Source organism: Pelobates fuscus, chromosome 5 (assembly GCF_036172605.1).
Source record: "Pelobates fuscus isolate aPelFus1 chromosome 5, aPelFus1.pri, whole genome shotgun sequence".
Taxonomy (NCBI): Eukaryota; Metazoa; Chordata; class Amphibia; order Anura; family Pelobatidae; genus Pelobates; species Pelobates fuscus.
Window position 1 is genome coordinate 42,506,183 of NC_086321.1, and position 22,886 is coordinate 42,529,068.

Here is a 22,886-nt window from a genome sequence, read left to right on the forward strand (position 1 = left end):
AATAATAAAATCGCGGTAGATATAAAAAACAGTAAACACAGACCTCCTGAGGTTTCCTACAACATAAAAAATATTCAAGTAGAAAATCTACATCACATAGCAGTGGCTGTTTCTGTAGTTTAGCACACTAACAGCACTTTATTCAGTGTGAGAGACAGACATTTTAAGCCGTGCTTTGAGCATGCCAAGAGGCAGAAAACACTGGAATGTAACAAGACAAGACCCACAATTCTATTAACATTCCATAGACATTCAAGAACTGTCAAGACCAGACCACAATAGTAAGATGCTTTATATGTATATCCCATGATGCAAGAATCAATGAACTATTGATCGGTAATCAGGAAATCCTGTTTCTTGCACTCATTATGGCTCGAATGGTAGCAGAGCCGTCCAATAAGGCTAGAAGTGAGAAATGAGGAGGAGAAAAAAAACAAAAAACTTTTCAGATGGGAATACCCATTAGAATAGCAATCTTTATTTTTTGTTTTAATCAATTTTGTATTTGAATGGTTTTATTGTTTTCCCAATTTGACCAATATTTGTAATTGCCTCTATTCAGCGCAATACTGGTTTACAAATTCAACTAACTACTCTAAAAAAGCACAGTTTTTTTCGGTTGAAAGGATTTATTTTAAATACCAATTATGGCAATTTTTTTTGTCAAGAAGTTCTTTAGCGTCTCAAATCCCTGCAGAAAAATTAAGCACCTTCCTATACCATGCATAACTTTTACCAATGAACAAAGCACTACAGTCACTTTGCTTTCAAACTAAGAAGGAAAATATATTTTTTTTGCAGAATTTAGCAGTCAGGCAAAGTTCCCAGCTTCACAAAAAATGAAATTATAGATCAAAAGCCAATATTCACTTTATCAGATCATTAATACCTGAGTGCAACCGTTGTTAAAAAAAAAAAAAAAAAAAAAACTTTTAAAGATCATAACGTGACTTTAACGCATGCCCCAATTTAGTAAATGAGCATCGGAATGTAAACTGTTGCCTAGTTTCTACAAAAAAAAAAAAAAAAAAAAGCTATCACATAGCTAATCTTTTACATCTGGCTTTGGCTCACGACCGTAAAATTAGCCAATCTAGGGCAGCAGTAGCCAACAAGTAGTCTATGTGTTGTCCTAGAACTACATCTCCCATGATACTTCACTTTACTGGCTGTTCTAGAATAACCCTGGGGTAGATTACTTTCAGCACTCCAGATATTCTGGCAAAGCATCAGGGGAAATTAAGTCCACAACATCTGCAGTTCCTACCCTTGGAATAACCTATACAAATAGTTCCCAATACAGTCGTCAAAGTAAACCAACAGTCCAGGTATTTGCCTGTATTTCCACAGGAAATAATTGGAAACTACCAAATATATATATATATATATATATATATATATATATATATATATATATATATATATATATATATATATATATATATATATATATATATATATATATATATCATTGGTGTGCCTAGAGGACTGGGTTGCAATCATCTATACAATTTTCACACCTTATGGTCACTGTTCATTAGCATTTTACTCCTGTACAACATACTGTACTGTAGCCTCAATTATTTCTTCACATTTTCTTCTTAAAATTGGCAACTATTTAATCATCCAACATGTAATTGGGTGTGGATGATGTACAGGTGAATTTAGAAATATAAAAAGGATCACAATTCAACGTCTCTGTAAAGACATTCATACTAAAGTCATCTAGTTACCCAGTATCTGAATGGAGCATTTTTCATGTCATAATTCAGTATAAAGTGCAATGGCTCTTGCTCATTTCAAAAGAGGAATAAAACCATGCAAATTGGGCAACTTTTATTTTACAAAATTGATTACAAATGTTTGACTCTGAAAGCACTAATACAGAAAAAAAAAATTATATATTATTAAAAATAAAATGGTATGGCTTTTTTTTCTATTAACACATTTAAACTCCGCTTAATGAAACTGAAAGCGGGGGTTGGGGCTCTGACCTGCAGAGGTTGGGTTCTTTATCATCATGGGATACCTTTGAGGCTATATGAATTAATAAAGACTTGCACTTTTATGAGGACACATTATTTAATGTGCCAGCAGTTAAAGTTTCACATTCACAGTACATAAGAAAATACACATGGAAAGAAAAGTAAAAGGTTAAATTAACGAGGGTTTATTCACAGGATTACAGGTGGAGAAAGCAACAGAAATAGCTGAACAAATGAAATAGAAATAAAAAAATTAAAAAAACAAAACAAAAAGGTGGGGGAGGGGTTGAAAAAAACAAAAACAAAAAAAAATAAAAAATAAAAAAAAAATCAATCATTCTATAGCTTTTAAACATTAACCCCAATGTGTATTCAGGGTACAAAGGGCCACCAACATGCGCCAATACAGTGCATATACCCTGCGACACATCTGTCAACTTATTGGTTTAATGATCATGCTTTGAAAGGGGGAAAAAAAAAATTGAATGTACTATGTTGAAGTGGAAATAAACACTGAATTATAGCAATTACCTTAATTACTATCAGAGTTTACCAATTAGTAGCTTCCCAGTAGATTAAGAACTACAACTCCCATGATGCTTTGCCAGCCTTTAGCACCAAGGGAGTTGCAGTTCTACAACTAGATTGCAACATGTTGGTTACCTCCAACTTTACCATTTCCAATTTGCGCCAACATTTATTTATGCATTCTTTTAAACTGTTCTTATGCCTTGTAATTCCGAGTTATCATAAAATCACTAGTATTTAACCATGCAGAAAGCACATCACACTGACAGCACAGAGGCAAAGGGGGGTTTGTATAGGTAGATCAGCTTTCCACGTTATGTTACAATACAATAATTGATTAGATTTTTTTCTTCTTCTTCTTCTTAACAGGAGCTAGAGATACTTTACCTAACCTGTTTAGCAGCCAGAATTGTTTGCCAGGGGCTCAGCAAGCCCTTCACTTCTGGCAAAGGGAAAAGGGTTACGTTTTAACTATAGTTTGAAGCACTGTATAGCCAGAGAGTTTCTTAAAAATACAATTCTAAGAAATGTAAAAACATCTCAAATGCAAGGCTATATTGAATTCTTAAACTGCAACATGAGAGAAAAAAAAAAAAAAAAAAGAGGGCGGGGGGGAAAGTCTCATACAGGTCAATGTTTGCCTATCTTACCACGTGGTGCAAGCAAGCTACCCACCCTCTAAATTAGGTTTATTATCACTGTGACAACCTTGGACTGCAAATCTCTTCAAGCTTCAGGAGAAACCAAATCAACATTGCATGGCAATGCTATGGTATCCAAGCACTGAAGATATCAAAAATGCCAGAGACTTTAATGTATCGCTAATTACAGAGGACTTATAAAAAAATAATTACTGTATTAATGAGTTATTGTAAACTAAAAACTAAGGATTTATTCTTTCCTTGTGTTCCTTCCCGTCAACAAAAATAAATAAATAAAAACAAAAACACTAAATTTGGCATTCTGGTGGGCGTCACGTTATGCAGTAGATCTTTATTCACCAGACAGGCAGCTGAGCTGTAGACTGTAAGTACCTGCTTGTAATACGCATAGCAAGCTGCATTTTTTTTTTTTTTTTTTAAACTCTGCATTGACTTCATTTGTGTATGTCTTCATTAACATGCAAACACCAATAACTCCCAATTAGAGTGAGACACATTTAGGCAACCCTTTTGCTTTAAAATAAATGCCTTTTACTGCTATAACCCCATAAGATTTTCTCTAACGTGTGCAAAAAATTATTTTTCCTTACTTAACCCCCTAGAGTCCCGTTATAAGGTTCTCATTTTGATACAATTCCCCATATACCAGAATGTGCTGTTTGGAGATTATATTCTTTGTTTGCTTCTTCACATCCAGTGCAGAATTGTAAAGGAGACATATTTCCACCCACCAAGGCTCCAGACATTTAAACGTTTCCCAACATCGACTTAATACAGTGACGGCAACACCTCCCTCCCGCCCCTCCCAGTAGGCTTTGGGATTGTACTGTTTCCTACTGGTTTGCCCTTCCCCCCTGTATTAGGGTAGCATTTTCCCTGGGTGCAGAGGCTCCCCCGCTGTCTCCCAGACTGAAGGACCTAAAAAATAAAAAATAAATAAAAAAGATGTTATATGTGTCATGCCTTCACCTTACAGCTGTACAATTTGAACACTAAAAAAAAATAGATTATATATATATATATATATATATATATACACACACACACATTTTTTTTTATATCAATTTCAGCAGTCTCCGTAGTTTCAGGACATGCAACATAACTACGCTGATCAACACTGCTACGAACAAACTTACTTAAATGAATTAAAGGAACACTACACCAAAACCACTATATTAAGCTATACTAGTTCTGGTGCTTAAACTGTCCCTGTAGTCTTTCAATTGTAAAAACTATTTTTTTAAGGGAAAGAGGGAATGGTGGCATTTTAGGGAGCTATAGTGCCAGGAGCTATAGTGTTTTCCTGACACTATAGTTTCCCTTTAAGAATGGTATCAATAGCTGCATTAAAGAAAGGACTGGATATGCAAATACAGTAATTCCAAACAGTGTGTGAACAATAAATCCCTCACAAACAAAATATGAGATTAAAAATAAAAGATAATTGTACTTTTTAATTTAACATAACAGTTTCAAGTCCACAATCGTGGTACATCTATCAAGGTTTTACAGACAGACAATAGAGACTATTTCCAAACAATGATCAATTAAAACCTTTCTTAGTCACGGTTTAAATTAATCACCATAATTTGATTGGCATGAACTAACACAAGTGCTTAAATCTAGAAAACATTTTTATTGTGATAAGTCATTAGGAGTAATAGATCTACACAACGTCTGTCCAATATAAATAAAGTTTAATAGGTGTACCCAGGAAGACTCCATTCACCTCAAATATTGAAAGTTTACAAAAGTTACAGCCAACATATTTAACAATAAGAAAGAGAAAACACATCATCTTAACTGGAAAGGGGTTTTAAAATCCTCAGATTTCACTATTTGGCTGTGGCTATCACTGTGGCTGCCCAGTCATTCTTCAACAGCAGAAGAATTCCAGCAAATTCACACTTTAGCAAAAAATAATATATTTGAATTGGAGTAAAGTTATCTTGAAACAGAATTCAATGTTTTCTGACTTACCCCTAATGATGAGACTGCAGCTATATAGCAACTAGGTTAAACTCCATAGTAAGCTGCAAGACGTTCTTTCAAGGGAAGAGGAAACTGGTCTGAGAAACGCCTCCAGTTTTCATCCCCTACTTGATTTTTAAATCCGTGAAGAATCTATAGGGGCAAATTCAACATTAAATCATGTTGGGCTTGCAAGGATCCTTTCAATTTCTATAAAATAAATTGTTCCTGCAATGCCAGGTCCATTCCAGACATTTGCTTGTCTCCAGACTCATTCATACTCTTGTGCAATTGCAGGTTATACATGCATCACGCTCACGTTTTTTGTAAAACAGTGCTACCATTCTAAATAATTCTAATGTTATGGTTTTATACAGCAATCCTTCTAAAAAAAATAAATGAAAAAAAATATTAATACATTCCTGAACTTGGAGACTTGTTGTACAATACAGGAATGAGAGTAACCCCTTAAGGACCAAACTTCTGGAATAAAAGGGAATCATGACATGTCACACATGTCATGTGTCCTTAAGGAGTTAAAAGCAAACGAAGAACAATATTTTCTACTGTAGTGATGGCTGTTGTAAATCTAAATAATATAGAAAGACACATGATACTCTACTGTTCTTTACTGGCATGTGCCATGGGAAATGTGATTTATAAATGTATGGTGTGTGAAGGCTGGCCGTGACTTTACCACAGTTAATCTGTAAATCTTCATGTTTAACTGAATGGTAGAAAGTGGTCCAACTGATTTGCAGGAAGGTAAGCAATACATTTTACATCAAACTACAATGGCATTCTGGATTTCCAGACTAGCTCGAAAAATAAAAACAACTAAAAACAACCACACCCCACCTCTCCCCCTCCCCCCGTTTTGAGATATTTAATGCAGTGTGAAAGTGGTAAAGTAGCATTTAAACTCCCATCATATTATACAAAACTGCATTACCTTACAGAACATGTCTCGAAGGTCTTCTTTTGGATTAACCCATGATGCAACAGCATCACAGAAAAATATAAAATCCTGAAAATGAAAAAGGATTTGGTAAATTTTCAAAAAGCAAGATGAAATGGATAGTAAATAAATGCACTTTTTCATTCAGCTTGTACTCTGAATTTATCTGCTTGGTTTAATATATCTGTTGTACATTGGATTGCTTGTAGAGAAGTCAGTGAGCCAACAGCAGTTTGTACAGGCAATGTAAACGCAAGTGCCACGTCTCCTAAAACCAGATTCTAATCTTAACACACTGCTATTTAATTAAAAATAGAGGGTCAATAGCGTGTGTAATAGGAATACTTTTTTTTTTAATCAAGCAATCCTTTAACAGCAGGTGCTTTTGCTTGGTAACCGACACTACTCGATACTTCTACATTTATTCAACTATGGCACAATTTGTGAACATATTTGGCATTTTTTAAGCTCGAGGTTACCCTTCAATTCACAGTTTTCATTACACAGTATTAAAGTTAGAATTAAATTGTGCAGGGAGTGGATCAAATCAGAAGTTCCATTTAGTAGCTTGTATTACTCAAAGTAGAATAGAATTTGTAAATTAGTGGTGTTTCTGTGCTAATGCATGTTAACAAATGTAGTGAATATTTGCAATATTTCCCCTTGCGCCCTCCCCTCCCCCAAAACAGGATTTATAAATTGGAGGGTTATACACACCTCCAGTGGCTGTCATAAAGCCCGCCATGGAAGCACTTTCGATGCAGTAACCGAGTAAAACACTGTCATGTAACAGCAGACCCCTATGGGGAAATTTGAAGTGTGCACAGAGAATTGGATTTAACCAAATCTGGAGGATCATGCCTCCTTGAAGGCACGAGAAGAGAGGGAAGCAGAACTGCAAATGCGTGACAATTGTAGCAGACACTTTAAAAATGGTCTAAGATGGTCCAATTGCTTGACAAAAAATGTTTTGTTAACCAGAGATTGTATTTACCATGAGAATGAGGCCCCTGCAAACCATCGTGACACAGCTTTCCTACGTTTTCCATAAGTTACAGGTGCAGCCTGCACAATAATTCCTCAGCTTTTGCTGCTGTTTAAATGGTATTGGTAAATCCTTCTTACCTGAACTACTCCACCAGGGTTAACACTGATCATAGTACAAATTCCACGGAATGCAGAGTCCTTTTCCTCATTGTCTCGAATGTTGCGCAATGAGGTGCACCTATTGAAATTGCAAATGTAACTCATTATGCAAGTATGTTATTCTGTTTTGGCTTTACATTTTTCAATAAGCAACCATGATACGAATTGCTTTAAATTACAATGAAATATCATATTTTCCAAAAATTTTCTTTGTGCATGGTTTGCACAAGTTAAAACTAAAGTGGAATTAAAATACTGCAAAGCGTCTAAGAACATATATATATATATATATATATATTGTAGCCATTGGACATAAGACAGACTGTTCAATTCAGTACTGTAATGCATTAATTACTTACAACCTTGCAAAATGTATTGACTTTCACAATATTAAACATGGAATTGGCTAAGAGCAAAAATGTTGCATACAGAATACTGCAGCCAATGTAATCATTATGCTTTCTGACAAATTACATTGACCTGTGAGCTAAACGGTATGAGCATGCATCACTAAACAGATGTTTGGTAAACACTGACAATGATGCTGCTTTATAGACAAGCTTTTAACGCGGCAAGCATGTGACAATCTTATCCCATGCAGCAATTAGTTAGCCAAAACAGAAAAACTACCATAAAATGTACATGACAATGCTACTGTAAAAACTGACAAGAACCGATAGGACAAGATTAGTCACATGGTTGACAATGACTCAGGATTATAACTGAAGTTAAAAAAAAAAATATGAATAAAAATAATTGTAAGATGTAAAGAGAAAGAAAGCGTGACGAAAAAAAAATGAATTAAAAAAAGATTGAATAATACACACCAGGGTCTTATAAACTGCTGTAGCATGGGGGCCACCTCTTGAGGACAAACGTAACCAAGACGACCAATTGTTATTGCTAAGGCAACGCAATCACGGTTATACACCACCAAACGCCAACCAAGACATGAGCAAATGAGGGGGGAGGAGAAAAAAATAAAGAAAAAAAACAACAAATAACTCAGAAACAGAAAACAGAATCTGTGTATGATAATAAACATAAGATTTTACTAGTGTTGTTTATGACCACTCCCTTGGCAAAGGGTAGTGACACATGGCATAACTCTCAAGAAAGGAAGGGAGTGGGGGTAGGAGGGGTGGTAGTGTAATGGAGGGAAAGAAAGGAAGGAAAAGAGAATGAGAGAACATCTAAAACTGTTTCTAAGTTGGTGAGATATTTAAGTTTCCATTTATATATATATATATATAAAAATCATATTGATAATTATATCAAGCCGTGTTGGACTGCTTTACATGTAACATGTATTTGATTAAAAAGTGTTACTATCCTGCAAGCTAACATGCTAGATTTGGAAGACAAAATACAATCCCCCACAAAACGAATATTTGCTGACTCACAAGTTGTTCCTATAGGGACTATTCCATTTACGGCAAGCCTCTTTATTAGTGATTGTTTTATGATACTTTTATATTACAAAGGCAAATGCAAAAAATATCTGCTAATGATGAGCATATATTAAATAAGCGGAGACTCAATGCACCTTAATGTAAGTTTATTATGTAGACATAACAGTACTTTGCACTTTATGGATCGATATCTTATCCACAAATGATTATGGCAAAGTCTGAAATGCCCTCGTTTGTATATTAAGTCTGAAAAACACATTTCAAACAAACCATTTCCCCCGCACCATTGCAAGCATTTTAACTAGTACAATGTATAGATGAAATAACTTTTTTTAAATCATGATCATTCATGACCCATGTATTTCCTAATTTGTGTCACTGGATGCGAGCGATAGTTCCTCTAAGAAACAGAATAGAAATTTTATATTTACCATTATTAGATTTAAAAAAATATATTATTATTATTAATCTGGGGAATGCTGTGATTTCAGTTACAATGAAACAATAAAAGAGGCTGAAATGTTTTAAGTCGCAGTGATTTTATTTTACAGTATTTAGATAAAACTTGCAAAATAGAGTTCAAGAGATTGTCTTTTTATATATAGTTTTTGTCTGTTTCTTTACAGTACACCACTAAGCAATTCTGTGCTACATGCCAAGAATTAAAGTGCTGTATATCGCTTTGACATTGATAAATCCAGATATTTGGAGCCAGACACTTATGAGCCAACCAAATATTAAAAGCCTGGGAAACCATGCAACAAGAAATCTATATAAAAACTGCTTAAAAACATTAAGGGGACACTAAAACAAATTCAGCTTAATGAAGCATTTTTGGTGTATAGATCATGTCCCTGCAGTCTCATTGCTCAATTCTCTGCCATTAAGAAGTTAAATCACTTTGTTTACACAGCGCTAGTCACACCTCCCTACATGTCACTTACCCAGCCTTCCTAAACACTTCCTGTAAAGAGTCATCTAATGTTTACACTTACTTTATTGTAAAGTATGTTTACTTATGAATTTCTTATCGCTTGCTCTTTTAATTGCTTGCTAGACCCTGCAGAGCCTCTTATGTAATTACAGTTCAATTTACAGAGCAAGAGATAGAAACTTTTAAAGTAAGTTATACCTGATTGAAAATGAAACCATTTTGTTTTCATCCAGGCTGTGTGAGTCACAGCCAGGGGAGGTGTGGCTAGAGCTGCATAAACAAAAACAAAAGAGATTTAACACCTAAATGGCGGTGAATTGATCAGTGAAACCTAAGAGGCATGCTCTATACACAAAAACTGATTAAGCTACAGTTGTTATGGTGACTATAGTGCCCCTTTAAAAGCTTAAGCAGTAACCTACTCAGAAGCTGTGCCACAAATTGTCACAGTCAACTGACTTGTGGCTAATTGACATTCCATATGTGCTGAAGAGTGGGTCACTAATTAAAGTGTTATTAAAGGACCACTATAGGAACCCAGACCACTTTGCCTCAATGGAGTTTGCATTCATAACGCAATAGTATTCCTTGAACAAAAGTGAGAATTGTCAGGAATTAAAAGTTAATTTCAAACCCAAGGCCAAAATAGCTGAGGATGAAAACATCTCCAATATTCCAGCTCAGCTACATTTGGCTTTGCATTCGCACTTCAGTAAATAACCCCATGACTTGTCAATCTAAAGCCAGGCAACCAAGATGTTTAAGCCGAAGGCAGTTTTAATAGAACAAAAGGAGCAACAACGTGTCAAGCTCGACAAAGACCTCTCAGCAGGTCGAAACGTTGCTGATCCTTTTGTTTTATAAAAACTGCCTGCGGCTTTAACACCTTGAGAGTCTGGAGAATTTCTTGTGCCGCTTTGTTGTTGTGGGATTGCTGGTCCTACTCCGGAGCAACGGGTGGCTGCTGGGATTGAGTGTGACTCCCATCACCATTTTTGCAATATAAAGCCATGTTCACAACCAAACTGCACAGGATAGAAGCAGCGCAATTCCAGTCAACTATTCAGACTTTATTGCATTCATACAACTGCTTGGTGAACTGATAAACTTAGTACAAAAATGTTAACATTGGCCGAGAACATGCCACTACAAGCACGTCCCCTAAGACCTTCCATTTTCAAACCTTTAAAACGTTACGTTTGGTGTTACCATGCACAGCCCGACAATGCTGAACACATCCAATGCTCCACAAGATGCATTTAACATTTGACAGGAAAACACTATATTCCTCATTTAAAAAAAAAAAAAAATGTAAATTAAAAAATGTGCAAATATTCAACAATTATATTAAAGCAGGGTGAAGCGGTGTGGTGTTTTCTTGAGAATAATCTCCATCTATATTAAATAAATTGTTAAAATAGGTTGACTCTTTACTAAAATAAAAATTTGCCATTTAAACACAAAGGCAGAATTATAGAAAGTTCATTATTAATGTTTTAGTCATGTTCTCTCATTAACAACTGAAGGTTTAAAATTTCAGGTTTAAGAAATAGGAGGGATAAGAGGTTGTGGGAAAGAAAAGATGGGAAGAAGAGAGTTTAAAAAACGTCTTTCAGCAAACTCAACACATACTAAAACCCAGCAGATTTGTACAAAAGCAGAAAAAAAGAAAACCTATGTTCAGGAGACACAAACTATGCAACATTCTCATTAAACAGGCACTTGTGATCTGATGAAAACATGCAGTTAAGCAAATGATGCTCTTTAAGTTTAAAAGTTCAATGTGGGACAGTAGAATAAATGAATGGACTGTTAAAGTTAAGAAACCGATTCAAGTCAATATGGATAGATCTCACAATGCATTTTATTTGACCTGTTAAAAACCTAACCTCTTGATTACAAAGTTTTACTCTGATCTGTCAAATAGACACAGTGGTTCTGAATTACTGTTTTTGCAATATGCCAAAAACGTCATGTATACACACAAATGAGCATAGACAGCACACAGATCTGACACCCTTTCTGTATTTCCCCCACTACATTAAAAAAAAATTGCACTTACATTTGTTTTAGTACCACTCTAAAGCCACAAAGTGTGTCTTCATCTGCCAATGTAAATGAACCGTAAACTTGTGCAGAAATCACATGCCTGTCAATCTTTGAATAAATGAATCAATTTGCTCATTGATAGATTGAGTAGCATTTAATTTGTTAAGCATAGCTAAAAGGTGCACAAGTCTAGTCACGTATGGGGTTTGGCCGTGAGTGTGATCGAGGAGTTTACACATCATGGACAAAGTATTACTAAAGAGCGCTTATTTAAAAGACCATTGCGAGCTTTGGAAAGAGTGTAGATTAGCTTTGTTTGGTGTATACATGATACTGAATATTATAGTCCATGCTGCCAGGCAAAAGTGAAGGTATTAGGACTACAGGTCCCTTTAGTAAGTACTTATGATTTAATCGCTTTTCAGCATAAAAAGCAGGCTAGTATGTAATGAAATTCAGACCAGAATCCTTTTGGGCTGAGCACCCCAATCCATAATAGGTGTCCCTTTGGAGGTGATCACATGAAAGCATATATTTGAGGAGAGTCAATAGAATCAGTTTATGTAGTAATTATTGCCGTTATCATGCTTATCTTACATATTAAAATTAGTGTAGGACCCACCAATATTGCGGTAATACGGGGATTAAAACGATATGGCCATATGGTGGAACTGAATCTTCATATTTGTTTGCCAAGATAGGTGATTTTATGTAGCCTTGTAAAATGTTTGTGTGTGCTGTTCATTAATCTGTATTTAGTATTTAAAGAAACCATTGTCCATCCACAGATGGCTCTCTCAGTCCCTCTGCTTTTATTTGATCAATAGAGTGAAAAAAGCTATCCATGGCTGACTACTAAGCATCAAAGGGACACTAAGCACTAGAACCATGACAGCTTGAAGGGACACACCAAATCTCTAAAGCACTCTAGCTTTCCAAAATACATTGTGTGTGAAGAGTGTGTGCTCTCTCTCATTTTACAAAAAAATGCAGGTATCAATAGAAATTAACCCTTTTCTAACCTGATTATACCCTCATGGCTTTCAAGCACACAACAGATCATGTTACTTACTGGTCTGTTTAGCTCAGTGAAGCTAAAGAGGCAGCAATTGCCTGCAGAACCTGCCTTGCAAATACTTCTCATTGTGATGCATTGGGAAGTCTGTGATTGGACAGCCACAGGATGTCTGGACAGGGTTAGAAAGGGAGGGGGGGTTTGCAAAGGCTTCAGACAAGAGATCTGCAGGTTTTGCAAACGGTCTTTAGATATAACCCCAATTTAAACAAGCATAATTAAATGCATGCATGTTTTCATTGCAGGTAGATCTACTAAATGGTGTTATATATATTTTTATTTGGGCAGTGGAGTGCTCCTTAAGTGTAGTGGTTTTGGTGTAATGACACGGCCTCTGCAGCCTGACAAATTTAAATCCCTACAATTCTGTGAAAGGTCAATATTTACATTTGTCCCCAAGAACACTTCTAGTGACTGATGAATGGCACCCACACGCTCTGCATAAAAGTTTGCCTTAGAGATGCCGTGATATAGTGTATCTCGATGAGGAGATGCTAATTGGTGCAGCACAGTGATTACTAGGTATGAGCAGTAAGCCCCCTAAATGCACAACCGTCTGGCTCCATGACACTACATCTGCCTTATTTGTACTTATCCCAATTTTCCAATGTCATAAAAATGTATATTTACATGTGCAAAAGAATGTGTGTGTTTGAAAAGTTAGCAATACTCTGTCCTACATCAACCACATGCTGCAATAGGAGCAGCATTGTAAACAATGCAGGCTTTAAAAGACAGAGGCACTACACCCAGACCACTACATTGAGATGAAGTGGTCAGGATGCATTAAGTGTCTCCTTAAGATCTATTTAAGCATTAAGACGTTTGTGGTTTAAGGTTCATTTTGAAATAAATAAAATGCACAAAACTGATCAGTTCCCAAGCATGCTAAACTACATAGAGTAGGCTTTAGCATCTTTTCTAAAGCCCCCCCAAAAATAAAAAATAAATGTGTTCCCACAGTAAACTTTTAGACAAAAAGTACATCACATTTAACATTTAGGAGAAAAAAAAAATAAATTATACAAACTACTCAAAGAAAAAACAAAGATACAATAACAATTTATGGGTGCGCCTGTAAATTTGTGTGTTTTCAAACTTTACAATTGTAAGTACAAATGCAGCTTTTTGCCCAAAGAAGTGCCAATTTAAATAGTTATACTTTACATTATACATCTATTTCCAAAAGTCAAACAATGTTTATGTTTAGTTGTAGTAGCCAACAAAGCCCCTCGGGATGAGTTTAATAAAGTATAAATGATTGAAGTATTTACTGGTACAGTTTGTGAATTTGTGTTACTTTACATTTATTTTTCCCAAAGGGAACAATATTTGTACTGCAGGCATTTGAAATATACCCCTTTCAGCAATTCGAACCTGCAATTCACAATAAGCCTTACAACAATGCTCATTAGAAATATAATCTAGAATTATCCAACACTCTGTTTCAGTTGGAAGGTTTATTTGAATCATTATGCCTATGAAAGCATTGCTGTGATAGTGAACCGCTGGCATAGTGCAACACAAAATATAAAAAAAATCATGAAAAAAACAGTACTGTCACCAACACATTTTGAAATGTTTTTAAGAACCTTCCCTGTACCACTAAAAACAACTTTTCTTTAATAATAGTTATATTCTTATATACGTAGCATAAATAAGCATATCATTATAATGCATTCAATCTAGAAGTTTCAACATGTTGGAATCAGACTGGAGAGAACAGAAAAGGTTGTACTCTAGCAGTAACATATCCCAGTGTTTGCTCTCCCAGGCATTCCTGAAGTATTTTAAGCAAACACCCAATTGCTGGGTAAAAATCTATACCTACGGGGGCTGTGTATCTGGGCATTTGTTTATTGTTGGTTTGGATGTTCATTTTTTTTGTATCATTTTTGAATTGGTTAACAGTTTTTAGCCACATCACCACACAAACTAAACCATAAAAAGTACAAATAAAAATAATGCTGACTGACCAGGTAAGAAAGAAACTTTTGAAAATGAGATTTTGTTATTCTATCCCCACATGGAAACATCTGAAGACCTTTAAGCAGAGTAAGCATACTATATGAAGTAAAAAGGTTGCTCGTAAAGTATAAGGAAAGTGCTGAATAATTCGAAGCTGACAAGTGGTACCTGTATTCTCTAAGAGAGTCTTTGGTGTGTTGGGTCTGTTAATGATCTCTACAAGTTGGTGTAACACCATTGGAACATAAGGCTGCATATCAATTCCTACAAAAATAAAATATATAATTCTTCATTAAATACTTATAAAAATCAACATGCACAAAACGGCCTTCGCATTTTACATGGCAATACTGAAGTGCTTGTTTATTTTTTTACATAGCATTTGAATTGGAAGCATAAAAATGTACATTTATAGCGCAAACAGGTCGGTTTTAAGAATCAATGTTGACCCACTCATTGCCCCAGTCAACATAAAAGCAAATGCCATCAATCAACAGGATCACATTCACTTTATCTCCCATAGCAGTATGATACTTTGTGCTTTTGACACGCTCAGACCAAACTTTACCCAATCCTCTTCCTACTGCCATCCAACTTCAAGAGGAATATTAATCACTATGCATTTCACAGCAGGGGTGGGGCATTCCTATTGATTGACACCCAGGACAAAGTTATCGGCATAGCCAGGAGGCTATTTTTATTTTATTTTTTTAATCAGTTAGCTCTGCTACTGGGAAGACATGGCCAAGTCAAGGAGTGCTGCATCAAAGTTACACACACATTTTCATTTTCTTCTTTTAGTCCTTTATTAAAATCAGTAAAAGAAAAATGTATAACCAGCATAGATTAAAACATGAACCCACCCTGATCCTCTCACCTATTGCAGGTCTATAGGTTATACTGATGAGCATATTTGAAAACTTACCCATCTGGATGGAAATTTCACCAATTGCCCAAGTGGCATTGTTGCAGACAGAAATTAATTCAGGATTTAGATTAGTTCCTAAAATGGGCATGAAGTCAGCTATTGAAAAAAACGAAAAAAACCCCACAAAATTAGAAATACTCTGAATGTCAAACGGCACCTTGCAATGCTTGGCAGTATAAATACACACTTTCAATTAATTCTAATAACGAAGAAAGCAGTAAAATAATATGTCAAACCTACCTATGCATACTTTGACATGTTGAAAACATGCCTTTGTCAGATCTCCCAACAAAGCAAATGAACTCTGCCGTACCTCCGGCATTTTATCCTAGGAATAAAAAAGGAAAATTAGTAAACTGCATATGTAAAAAAAAAAAAAAAAAAAAAAATCATTCTATTATCACCACTATCCTTTCCAAACTTCCAGGTAGCACATGCCATACAAATACACGCTTTCCACCAAGTTCCATTTCTATGGCACATTTTTTCAATCAGGTACTATAAAAGTGAAGCTGATTTTACAAAACGTTTTTTTTCTTTTTGTATAGAGTTGTAAAATTAAGGTGGCAACATGCCCCTGATTTCTACAGCAATTCCTCCGTTTTTAGAAGAATGCCCCAGTTTTGCTTTTTACAAGTTGCTGCCAGAGCATTTAGTGTTATAGGGTTAGGGTGTTGCACGATGTTGGTTCACTATGTCAATGGGTTCCACGGGAAAAATTAATTGGAACCCCTGCTTTAACCAATACTAAAAGGTGCAATCTCTCTGGAAGGGACATTTTTCAGAACATTGAATTAGGGAGAATATGAGCTTAAAGGACCACGATAGGCACCCAGACCACTTCAGCTTAATGAATTGGTCTGGGTGCCAGGTCCACCTAGGATTAACCCTGCCTGCTGTAAACATTGTTTCAGAGAAACTGCTATGTTTACACTAGGGTTAATTCAGCCTCTAGTGGCTGTCTCATTGACAGCCGCTAGAGGCACTTCTGCGCTTCTCACTGTGATTTTCACAGTGAGAAGACGCCAGCGTCCATAGGAAAGCATTGAGAATGCTTTCCCAAGGACTGACTGAATGAGAGCGCAGCTCCTGACGCGCATGCGCATTCAGCCGATGACATCGGAAGGAGGAGAGTCCCCAGCGCCGAGGGAGCCCAGCACTGGAGAAAGGTAAGATTTTAACCCCTTCCTCCCACTTCAGCCCGGCGGGAGGGGGGACCTATTAACACTATAGTGCCAGAAAAACGAGTTTGTTTTCCTGGCACTATAGTGGTCCTTTAATGCTTCATAAGGTACAATGACCAGTAACTGTGTTCTTAGTGGTAGCACAAAAACTATTTAACTATAATATTTATATTGTATAGATTTTGAAATGTAGAATGCAATGAGGAAATGTTAAAGGTAATCATTTGTCAACATTTGAAATATGTAAATATATATTAATAAAGCAATTGGAATTCGCAATAACAGAAAAACAAAAATATAAACCCCTAGTAGTTATACAGAAAAAATGTGACCAGGTATAAAAAGGGGGGGGGGGGGATTTTTATATACTACTTACCTGCATGCATTGGTACATTAGCGTGAGGATATTGCTTCGAGCTACCAGTTGTTCTATGTTACCACCAAGCCCTTCAGCCAATCCACTTAGTAAATCCAAAGCAACGATCATGAAATCTTTATCTGGAGATTCGTATTGATCAGGCTGTGCATTGTGCAACTGTAAGAAAATGCAATTCTCAGAAAAAGGAAAAACAAAACCGTAATATCTTAAATCCATATGGTCCAAGGCCTACAGTGATAAATTGGAAGGACTTCTTCCATTCATTTATACTACTACTTTATCTTGGTACTGTCTTTGTTAGATGGTATAAGTATAAGATATTGACGGCTAACCATGGCATGATGTACCACCAGTCAATAATATAGATAAGAAAATAAAGAGAACTTTTTCATTTTTGGTGGATATTTATACGCATATTCCAAAATGTTTGTGAGTGCTAAGATCCAACCAAGCATTAGCAGTAAGTTAACAACCACTAGGGTAACTTTTTTGTAAAGCTATTTTTGCTGGTAATGGTGTTCAAAAGTATGTCAACCAGATTTGTGTCTGGGCTACTATTTGTAACCAACTTCAAACACAATGTTGCCACTTGGACACTCATTTTAAAACAATTTCATGTTGAATAGTGACAGTGTTGCGATGAGACTATGGATCTAAAGACCACAAAAAAAAAAAAAATTACAGGGACACTATAGTCACCAGAACAACTACAGCTTAATGTAGTTGTTCTGGTGAGTGTAATAGCTCCCTCCAGGCATTTTCATGTAAACACTGCCTTTTCATTGCCGTTCTCCAGGATTGGAATTGTTTACATTGCAAGACTTAAATGTCTCTAGGGGTTGTCATACTGACAGCCACTAGAGGTGCATCCACAGAAATAGAGTCAATCTCGGCTATTTCAATAAGATGGTCTCTAGTACATGTGCCCTGGTATCCCAAATGCTTTCCTATTGTAAAAGTATTGGATTGGCTGAGATCACCAAGATTGATGATCTCATTCAAGGAGGCGGTGTGACGAGAAGAGCGAAGCATGGCGTGGGCAGAAACATAAGTAAAATGGCTTAACCCTTGCGGGGAAGGTGTCACCGAAATGGTGACTTGGTGACACTTATTCAAAAAGAACTGCATTCAACCTATGACAGCTCTGAAGTCAACGTGCTTGTAAGACACACTGTTTGAAAACCACAGCACCAACTTATTTTCTAATGGAACTTTATTAAAAGGCATCTATATATTGTGTTAACAGATATCTAAATGTTCTTAAAATACAGATGCATTCCCTTCGCTCATCCAAATGACAAACAGTTCTGCTGCTTCCTGTCACATGTGTTTTAGTTGCCAAGATTAAAATGGCAAGTATGTCATGCTTTGCCAGAGGAATGTAGCAACATAGTAACAGATGCTAATGCAATAGCAAAAAAAGCCATGGGGAAATGCTCCCTGCTTGGGGAAGTGTGTCTGCTTCACAGGGATATTTTGCAATGCTTGAGGAAGTTTCCAAGTGGGGTCAACCATGTCGGAGGGGAATGGAACATTTGTGGAAGCAGGGCATGGGTATTACATACATTCCATGATAGTGTTGGGGGTGCTGGAGAAAGGAATTCGTATTAAAAAGGGACACTACTGCCCAAATACATTTTTAAAAAATCACTTTAGTAGGTTTACCCCAGAGAAATAAATTGCATGCATTTCATTACACACATTTTCAGTGTGGGTATATCTAAAAAAAATTACAGCTTGCAAAACATGCAGATCCCTTGTTTGAAGCCTTTGCAAGTCCTCTTCTAACCCCGCCTAGACTTTCTGTGATGGTTTAATCACAGACTTCTCAATATAGCTCAATAAGAAGTCTTTGCAAGGCCGGTGCTCTGGGCAATTACGGCCTCTGGAGTTTAGCTCCACTGAGCTATACCAAACCAGGAAGTAACAGGACCAGTGTTCTGCTTGAAAGGTGGGGGGGGGGGGAGCGAGAAAGGTTGTGTAACCAGGTTCATTTATAAAGGTGCCACTTTGTGTTGAAATCTGCACTTTTTGAAAAAAAAATCAAAAACCCAAAAAACAAGCTACAGTGATTTAGGAGTCCAGCGTCCCTTTAAGACATCTCCTAAAGCAATTTAACAAGTTAGCCTGCCACGACACATTCGCTGGTCTACTTTTTCTAGTGTACAAAAGTCTATGGAAGATATTCTTGGGGATGCGCAAAGAGAAACCATTTTGTGAACTGCGCAGATACCTGTTATCATCAGTTGATGCAAACAATAGCGGATGGGAAATGGCAAGGTAGCTCAGGTGGAAAGCCTTTCAAAGATAGTATTTTGCAAAATATAAGCTTGTATACAAGACAAAGAAGTCCCAACTCTATCTTTTAATTGCATTTGAATGTCAATTAAATCACAATAGTCTAAATTAAAGATTTCACCTTTAGGAAAAGATCAAAAGTGACAGTGCTCTTTAGATCAACTTGCTGTAGTTTTTATAATGGAATAATGATAGGCTGCTGCTATAAAATCTTTACCACCATTTTCCTATCCATGGATTTACACTGAACCTGTTTTTATGCCCTAGGAATCTGTAAGGGAAAAAAGCACAGACAAACGGCACAAGAGATAAAGGAAGAGGACTGAAAATAGGTTAGTTGCTGTTGGGAGAGGTCACATTAAGACTTTACCATGGCTTGTTGAAGAGTTTTTTGAACCAGGTTCACACAGCGTTGATATACAGGTTCACAGTATGGTAGAAAACCAGACTGAAGTGCAGTAGCGACAGAAGATAGGCACTGGAATACAAAATATACACAAAGTTACTATACATATAGAATATGGTGCTGAAATTGCTAAATTGCTCTGTCACACAAACTTTTTATCTTCACTTCAGTTAATTTTATTACTGTGTCAGGTCCCCCTTTATTGTATTTGTGAGCAGGCAGCAATAGCAGCCCAGTCACTTGTATTTTCTTATGACAGAGAGCTACCACTGGCTATTCACGGCACAGAAGTTAAGGGAAGCAGAGAGGATTTAACCAATATGGAGTCATACTGACCACCTCTAGACCAAGGGTGGACATTTAGGAAGTTGACGCCACTTCTATTTTCAAATATTACAAGAAGGTAGCTGCAAGCCAGTAGCTCCCTCTTTGGAACTAAAACTAAAGGAATTGCACATCAAAAAAATTCAGTTTGTTTCATATGTTCTAATTTCTATTCATTGTCTTTTGCATGAATAACCCAGTAACTTTTTTCAGTAGAAATGATGCACTAAGATCTCATAAGGCAATGGAGGAAGGACCAGCAGAAAGGTGAGTACTGTGGGAGAATACGCTTGTCCACAAATGAAGACGTAGGGGGTGATTAGGTCTTCTTCCTCCACGCCAGGATGGAAAAGCAGGAGTGTGAGCGATAGTATACTGATGTTGGATGTTTCTTTGGTATGTATTATTGCAATAATTGTATTAATATGGAGTAGTGGAGCTTGGAGCTGCTGCCTTTTGTCACATTTGTCTAGCGTAGGAAAGTTTCACAAGACTAAGTAATCCACTACCTTGTCTTGTGTTTTAAAGAGATATAGATCAGAAATGAAGAAAATAAGAACAGTTTGGTAAAGAAGAAGAGAAGAGGAAGCAATAGGAGTAAGGCAAGGTTTAGGCGACAGACCCATTATAAGGACCAAAGCAATTTTTTTATTTTTTGCTGTGTGTTTAACCGTAATTTCCATCTCTCATTTACTTCACTATCAAATATTACAGTTTATTAACATACAAAAAAAGGCTTTAATTTGGATGTGTCAAATAAACAATATATACATATATACATACATACATTTAAAGTATCAAACCTCTGGCACTCAACCTTTAAGCAGTAATTACCAGCCACTGAACCCGGGTGCCTCCCAGCAATAGTACAATTGAAAATGAAGACAGGAGCACTCTCTTGGTTTTCCAAAAAGTGTTATTGAGAAATCACCACATCTACAGCGACGCGTCGACCCCGAAGGGTCGAAACGTCGCTGTAGATGTGGTGATTTCTCAATAACACTTTTTGGAAAACCAAGAGAGTGCATACATATACACACATATGTGCCATCCACAGTGCGTCCAATATATAAACAAAGAAAGATCCAGGATGCACTCACTGTACTTGGACAAAAATAATGTGGTTTAATTAAATAATGTGCATTCAGCAAACAAAAACCGACGTTTCGACCTCTGCCGGTCTTTTTCAAGGTTACGGTGTTCCACAGTTTGTCAATATTTTCAGGGTACATAATCTATTTAGAATTTTATTTTTTGGTATTTACAGATAAAATAGGAGTAAAAAAATAAAATTTCAATGTGGAGCGATTTTAGAATTGGTATGTTTATTTTGTAAGTTTAATAGCAATCATAGAAAACACAATTGCCACGCAAAAATATATATTTACATAAAGTATATATCACAGGCTATTTACCTAAGGATTTGTATTCTGCACAATTTAACTGCCAGTCTCTGGTAAATATTGTAGAAAAATGTTGTTTGTTTCTGTTAACAAGTTGTTAACAAGGTTTTTATTTTGTAAACCTGATGTGTGCTACTACTGCACAAAACCCCAGAATGTGTTCAGCTACATCTTCTGAGTACAATAATACCCCAGTGTATGCCTTTGCTACTATTATGTGAAGCTACAGTGCCATACAAGAGATGTGACCACTTCAGTTTTTACAGTTAGAAATTTTATAGGATTTGATTGGCCTGTCTCATTTTGGGGCGCCATAGCAGTTTGTGAAAATTGCCCCCCACAGGACTACTATTTATGAATGTAGAAATTAGAGTATCTATATTATGCTCAGCAAACTCTTCTGAACAAATCAATGCCCCCAATGTTTCCCTTTGGCACTAAGTTACAGTGTCACATAAGATACTTGGTTATCCAGTTTTAACAATAAGACATTTTATTGATGAAATTAATAGGCCCTTTAGCACATTTTGGGACACTAGCAGTTTCACAGTTCAAATCACTGCATAAATGCATACTATTTGTGAAAGACACCACGGAGTATGTCATATGGTATATTCTATAGCCATTACTTCTTTCAAAGTTTATAGAATTTTATTTTTGCATGCACATAGCAATATAGCGGTTAAATCCTCCCTGCTGCCCTTAACTTCCGTGCCATGAATGGCCAGTGGCAGCTCTCGGTCATAAGAAAATACAAGTGACTGAGCTGCTATTGCTGCCCGGTCACAAATACAATAAAGGGGGACCTGACAGTAATAAAATTAACGTTTTTTTAAATTGTGTGCAACAAGACAATCTGTATATAAGGCAAGAAATCAAAAACATTAATCCAACCACAGCTCCATACAAATACACCCTGTAATTTGTGATGGTATGTTTTTACTTCTCAGGTAAATAAACAAACATTTCTGAAAACACAAATTATTCACTGTCAAAGAACAGGACCATCAGGCTCCAAATAAAAAAAAATCTTTTAAAAAGGGTTAAATCCAATTGAACATCTACTATATTACACAACCTTTGTGAACTCAACTTACGCATCATGTTGTTATGAAGTTCTTTTGTTTTTGGGGTATAATGTTAAAATCCTAAACAAATTTTAAACTTGAACAAGAGACATTTGAACAGTACGTGTTTGAATCTCCTATCCACACAGAAAACAGTGAGTTTATTTTTCTTCATATGAACACATCATCAGACCAGTAGCAAGCTATAA

The 22,886-nt window shown here is 36.2% G+C and overlaps 1 protein-coding gene across 2 annotated transcripts in view; it reads right to left on the reverse strand.

Moving 5' to 3' along the window:
* Nucleotides 1–1,873: 1,873 nt before the first annotated feature.
* The window catches only part of TNPO1 (transportin 1), a 61,858-nt gene continuing 40,845 nt past the window's right edge, over nucleotides 1,874–22,886 (reverse strand). Inside the window, exons 15-24 of one of the 2 annotated variants that reach the window (XM_063453752.1) lie at nucleotides 19,848–19,955; nucleotides 17,177–17,335; nucleotides 15,857–15,944; nucleotides 15,614–15,712; nucleotides 14,857–14,952; nucleotides 8,078–8,153; nucleotides 7,230–7,329; nucleotides 6,099–6,173; nucleotides 5,156–5,299; nucleotides 1,874–4,093 (exon numbers count right to left, since the gene is read on the reverse strand). In XM_063453752.1, the coding sequence (XP_063309822.1) occupies nucleotides 5,192–5,299; nucleotides 6,099–6,173; nucleotides 7,230–7,329; nucleotides 8,078–8,153; nucleotides 14,857–14,952; nucleotides 15,614–15,712; nucleotides 15,857–15,944; nucleotides 17,177–17,335; nucleotides 19,848–19,955 (909 nt within the window). In that variant the 3' untranslated portion in view covers nucleotides 1,874–4,093; nucleotides 5,156–5,191. Of the gene's footprint in view, nucleotides 4,094–5,155; nucleotides 5,300–6,098; nucleotides 6,174–7,229; nucleotides 7,330–8,077; nucleotides 8,154–14,856; nucleotides 14,953–15,613; nucleotides 15,713–15,856; nucleotides 15,945–17,176; nucleotides 17,336–19,847; nucleotides 19,956–22,886 lie in introns of those variants that run through there. The other variant, XM_063453753.1, reaches the window with a different exon arrangement.